The sequence below is a fragment of the Poecilia mexicana genome, unplaced genomic scaffold (assembly GCF_051168715.1).
Source record: "Poecilia mexicana isolate PSO_F unplaced genomic scaffold, ASM5116871v1 scaffold_6, whole genome shotgun sequence".
Lineage (NCBI taxonomy): Eukaryota > Metazoa > Chordata > Actinopteri > Cyprinodontiformes > Poeciliidae > Poecilia > Poecilia mexicana.
In genome coordinates, this window is record NW_028263375.1 from 16,716,484 (window position 1) to 16,722,528 (window position 6,045).

A 6,045-nucleotide genomic window follows, 5' to 3' on the forward strand; every position below is an offset into this window, starting at 1 on the left:
CGTTGTTGCAAAAACGCAAATTCTGCCACGAGTTGTTTGAAACACGTTTCGGCAATTAGTTTCAACAATCACCGCAAAAAAGTATTTTGAGTTTACATGATTATGCATTATATCATAAAAAACACACATAGACAAACATAGACAACCATCATAGACAAAACCATAAAATACAACAACGCCTTTTCCAACTATGCCCTTTTTCTTGATAAAATAAAATAAAACCATCCACAATCACATTTTCCAAAGGAAACGCAGTGGTTTCTGTGCTTATTTACCCAGTCTGAGAAATTTTATTTAGGGGCAATCTTAATAGCAGCTCTCAAATCAAATTAGTTAAAAAAGAAAATTGAAGCAAAGAAGGATGTGTATGCAAGAGTAAAAACTGAAAACAACACGCTTTAAATTATGAGATGAGCAGCAAAAGAAAAAAAATCTGAAGATATAGACCACTGTTTAAAAACAGAAAGGTAAGAAGAGGCATTTTATTTAGAAACAAACCAACTATATACAGTGATCTAAAGCGACTGATGATAAAAGTAGTTGGATCACAAATCTACAGTCAGCAAGAGTTCAGACTTTCTGTTTATTGTAGACCCAGTAAAACATAATGATGACTGACTGAAGAAAGACGAACATTTTTACTTTCACCATCGAAAGTTGCGTTTCAGGAAAGAAAAAGGAAGAGCGCAATGAATATGTCTCAGTTGACATCACAGGAACTTATTTTATCTTTAGCCTAATGCCATTTGAATGATAGGACGGTGCAGCAGATTGTTAAAGTGAGAAGTATTAATACATTTAATCTAGAAATAAGTTCACCGCACCTTCCAGTCACCAGTGGTAAAAAAAAAAAAAAAAAGCCTTGAAATGAAAACCCCTTTCATTGCAAACGCATGAGCTCACACTGGAAAATAATTGAAAAATCCAACATTTAATTTGAATGCATTTATTTACTTTGAAACAAATCCACATTTAGAAGTAAATGTTTTCTAAAGGGGAAAAAAGAATGAAAAGATCACAATTATTTCACATAAAACAATTAACACAAAATAAATGAGCAGATATGTTTAGGTTTTAGCTCTAATGTTTATTCCTGCTTCTCTGGGCTAAGAAAAATTTCCTCTAATCCTCTTCAAAATGGGAAAGACAAGACAACATGTCATCCAAGTAAGGCAGACGTGACTTGATATTTAAAAGTTAGAAATGAAAAGTTGAACATGTGATCAGTTTAAAATATGCTCAACTTTGACTAAAAAGTTGAATGAGTTCCCAGTTTTTTTTTGTTTTTGTTTTTTTTTTACACAAAAGTGATCAGATGTAAAATAAATCACCTTGTTTAATGAGCATCTGAGTGCTTTGATTGTTGTACAGAAAGGGATAATAAATGTATTTATTTTGTTTGAAAAATCATGCTACATGATGCTACAGTACGGTAGATGACCTATGACTCTGTGGGCCGGCTTCTCTTCCAAACGTCATGGGAACTTTGTTAGGAAGGCAAAACAGAACATTTCAAATAATAAAATCTGATTGCTTCTACCAAAAAACTTCAACAGGGTGATCAAATGTCCTTAAGTACAAAGACAATAATGATTTAACACTCTTTAAAAGAACATTTTATACAGTTAACGCGTTTCTTTTTATACGAACTAATATTTTTGGATCACTACAACACTGACGATTACTTTTATTCATGGCGATGATTAATATAAGGTTCTTATATAGCTTAACACTTTACACTTTTTCAAATAAATCCTGTTCCGCCATTCACACCATTAGAATTGTTTCATTAAAAGCCTTAGATACATGTTAGAATCAGAACAGACTATGATTCTCCTGCTGGACGTAGATTTCACCACCTGTCTTTGGGTAAAGACCGCTTGAGCCGCAGCTGGAGTCAGTGCGCGTGCTGGCTGACGTGTCTGCTGTTGCTGCTGAGCAGATTGGGGTACGCCGTCCCCAGGCAGCGGCCCTTTCTGACGACCACCAGCTCCATCTGACACTGGTCGATGTTGACCAGCACCGTGGTGCTTCGCTCTGTGTTCATGAGGAAGACGACGGTGAAAATGGCCATCTCAAACTCGGGGCTGGTGCCGATGAAGGCGCTGCCGACGGGCTTCACCACACCGTGCCAGCTGAACTGGAGCTTCAGGACGTGGTCGTCCTGGTCAGGCTGTGGAGGGAGCGACAGGTCACAGCGGGCCAGACACACATTGTCTCCCACATGCAGTGAACTTACCAAGTCCTGGTCTCTGGCCGTGTAGCCCTGGTAGCCCTTGTAGTCCAAATGGCTGTTTTTCTCCTGCAGGAAGAACTGGACCCAGTTGTGAAAGCCGATTACTTCTGTTCCAGATTTGGTTTCTCCAACAAAGACGTGTTCAAATCCACAAGAGTCAGGGCTGCCGTGAAAGACAAGGAGCATTTCCAGACCGGTCTCACAGACTGAGATAAAAAATAGACTCATCTGTTGACGTTCTCTGGACCCTCACCCTGTGTTTCTCTGCCGGTGGTAAAGATGGAACCAGATCAAGTTGAGCTGATTCTTAAACTGCCTGGAGTCGGAGCTGGACTTTCCTTTGCTCACCAGGTACTGGTGAGCACGCTGTGGAGAAATCACATTCGTTAATGCAAAAGGAGGCCGTGCAGGATCCTAAAACTTCATCTGTTTGTGAGACCATAAGCATCTGACAGGTAAAAACCAACAGACCTTCATCAATATCTTATTTTCTAATGTTGTATTTGTTTTGTGACGATCAGAACTGAGACTTTTACTGACTTATTGGGGAAAACGCTGAGGGGATTCTTAATTAAATCAACTCCCCAAAAAATACGCACAGCCCTTGAACTTTTTCAGACTCTTCTTTACAGCATAGCTGAAGGTCAGAGGTGATGGGAAGATGGCTGGTGGCTGCGAAATATTTGAGACAGGGTGAAAGTTCAATGATCCTAAAGATATCGCTTAGATAAAATCTTATTTGTGTCTTATGATGGCCCAGTCAAAGTCCAGATCTAAATATAGCTGCTTGGTTTTGTTGTGTACCATTAGCTGTAAACTGACAGTGATTTGGTTCTATATTTTCTCACCCCAAATGTTTCATTTTATCAAAACATGACCATAATTGCAAACACCACATTCTTCTCTCTCTTATAGAGAAAGGGGAATCTAAACTCTCGTCAGAGCCAAAAGTTTTGCAGATTAAGTACTGAATGTCCAAATATTTCCAGCAATCCTCTTTGGGGACAGCATGGAGGCAAGTTTGCATTCCGCAGCCGCACACAGATGTTTCAGCTGTTTGTTATTTTTCACTCTAACACCATGAAGTTCAGCGTTTCGCTCCTGCAGGGACAGGAAGAGACAGCTGCAGCCTCAAACCACAAAACAGCAAAACACACAAAGAGGTTTTCTTCAATCTGTGGGAAACTTTAGGCATCTGGAAAACACAACAAACATGTACCTGTTGTAACTAATAACTTGGACGGGCTGTTAAATCCAGCTGGCTGAACACACCTTCATGACTTGTGTCTCCAAAACAGCATCCAGGAACAGATTAATCTCCGTCAGCTCCTCCGGAGTGACTCGCTCTGTGATGCCTGTCGAACGCTCATAGTTGTCCAGGAGTTTCATGAAGACTGCAAGGGCACAGAAATGTAATTCATTAAAGCAAAATGTGCTGGATCTTCACATCAGCTCAGAGATGCAGAGGGCTCTGCATGGGACACTCACGAGAGAAAGTGGTTATGTTCCTCAGTTTGTTCTCGTTAACGTTGGAGAACAGAGGCAGTGAGGCGTGATCCAGGACAACATGGCTGCCCTGGTTCACATATCCCGCTCTGCCCTGCAGGGGTGAGACACAGAGAGTTTCAAAGACAACCAGGAAAGCTTTGTGATCGTAGGAAGAAGCTCCTCACCTGAACAGAGATGGTGTAGTCTATCCCAGGTTTCATGCGGTTCACATCCAGCCTCCAGAGCTCGTTGAAAAGGTTGGATAACTCCTGGTTTACAGCTGGCCTGTCACAGAAATACATAAAAATCTGAGTCAAACTAAAACAAATGCACGAGAAATGTGCTCATGCTTTCATTGATTTTTACCTTGATGCATGAAGTCCACTGACAAGAACCGCAAGCAGGAGGAATCCACAAAGCCTGCATTTCACACAGCTTCAGTCAACACTCTTGGTTTAAAACTTAATATTTTTTGCAGCAATGAAGTTTAAAAGGAGGGAAAATACATATTTATACAGACCTTACAGCCATGGTGCCAGAAACTCTTCACTACTACAGTTCACACTACAGCAGAGCGTTCACTAATGTTTGACTGAGTCCAGCTTCCTCCCAGTATCTAACACTCCACAGGGGTTTAGAGAGGAATCTGGACGTGAACGTTATTTTTTTTCAGAGGGGTGTAATGTGTAACCACCAGGGGGCACTCAGCTTCAGGATATGGGTTTCTCTCTCTCTCTGTCTCTAAGGTTTTATTTCCACTTTCACATGAGATTGTTGGCCTACATCAGATATTATATACTCTTTTACCAAAACAGTGCCTTTGGGTCTTAATGGGACACGCTCAGATCAAATTATAACAGAACTAAACTACAACTACAACCGATCCCAGTGGTACCAGTAAGAGGGAGAGGGCTGGAGTACAAAACCCTCCCCCATCTAAGAGACAAAAGGACAAGCTTTAATGACTTGAGGCTTCATTTACACCAGCATGACTATTTTTCTGTCCTTTTAAGTGTGAATCTTCTGACCCTGTTCCTCAAATGATACGTATCAGAAAGCTGCAGCATTCTACTTCTATTTTAATCGGACCTACATTTCCAGTAGTACTACCTAAATACATCTCCTGCGGCTTCTGGTGGTTGTGTCCTCTCAGTGTGAGGCGGTGCATGTGTTTAGTTTCACAGTTTACAATGTCTATGTTGTCATGCATGCATCACGTTGGATTCCATCAATCAATTTATGTTGCGTTTTACCAAATTGGAACTAAGAATTTACACTTACAAGACAATTAAATAAACTGCATCATAGATGGCTATGAATCACCAAGGTACATTTAAAACGATTCTTAGTTTTGTTTTGTAACGTGATAGCTTATTTATGCCTTCAAATTATCCAGCAGGATTAGTTTTTGTGCCGTTTACAGCTTGGTCCCACACTACAAAAGGGAGGAATTCAACAAGATCTGCAGTTTGACCTCCACAGCTGGGCTGAGAGAACAGCTTTTAGAGCCGAGGCCAACGATTCCTCCAGCCAGCAGAGTAGACGGAGCCTGGATCTGAAACCAAAGTCGGTTCCCAGAACGTAAACAGTCAGCTGATCCAATAGTAGCAGCTATTTCTGTTCTGTCTGTCTGTAGCAGTTCTGGTTAGATTCTGACTGGTCAAAGGTGGATCGCCTTCATTTTTTTCCCCTCTTGACCCAAATTTGTCTCAGAGCTAATTCAGATATTTAAAAACTCCAGGCCATCAATAAAAACTTTAATTTCCAGAAAACAACTGATAAAACATCAAACACTTTGTTCAGCTAATAATTCTCTAAATGTCAATTTTTCTGAATTTCTATAAGTAGTTAGTTTCATGCTCTTTATGTAACATGCCGTTTTTGCATAATTTAATATCAATTAGTATAATTACCAACTGGCTCTTTCTTATTTCTGTTAGTGAACAGCTTCGGCAATTTTTAGTTTTCATGTCAGTTTTGTGATAAAAGTCTCATTTACTTCCCATTTGAGATGTGCTACAGGATAATTCCATGATTAGAAGAATTTCCTCAGATTGTTTTTGATAAACCAATCTCTGGATTCCAGAGATACTTAAATATACTAGTATCTGACAATTCGCTACACATTTTCTCTGCATCCATTTACTTATTTGCACTAGTCTGAGTGAAGAGCCCAGATAAGCATGCCTTTCTGTAGTTCACTGCTTTACAATGACAGCAAATTGATATAAATCACATTCTACAACTTGAAAGCCTTTAAAAAGTTTTTAAGATTAAAAAAAAAAAATGTAATTCGATATTTTGGTTGTCAGGAAAAATAA

General features: G+C 39.7%; 1 protein-coding gene across 1 annotated transcript; it reads right to left on the minus strand.

Moving 5' to 3' along the window:
• Positions 1-930: 930 nt before the first annotated feature.
• Positions 931-4,409, minus strand: endouc (endonuclease, polyU-specific C). Its single transcript, XM_014984081.2, has 8 exons — positions 4,245-4,409; positions 4,091-4,144; positions 3,910-4,009; positions 3,725-3,836; positions 3,509-3,630; positions 2,490-2,602; positions 2,240-2,399; positions 931-2,173 (listed from the first exon to the last, which is right to left on the minus strand). Exons 1-8 carry the CDS (start codon positions 4,253-4,255, stop codon positions 1,898-1,900), a joined length of 948 nt encoding a protein of 315 aa, XP_014839567.1. The 5' UTR covers positions 4,256-4,409; the 3' UTR covers positions 931-1,897.
• Between the last annotated feature and the right edge of the window lie 1,636 nt (positions 4,410-6,045).

What these genes read in the sequence shown, in the direction of transcription:
- endouc (XM_014984081.2), bottom strand. An exon ending in ACTACACCATCTCTGTTCAG is followed by an intron (nt 3,837 to 3,909) that starts GTGAGGAGCTTC and finishes TCACCCCTGCAG; the next exon opens with GGCAGAGCGGGATATGTGAA. An exon ending in GAACATAACCACTTTCTCTC is followed by an intron (nt 3,631 to 3,724) that starts GTGAGTGTCCCA and finishes GTGCCCTTGCAG; the next exon opens with TCTTCATGAAACTCCTGGAC.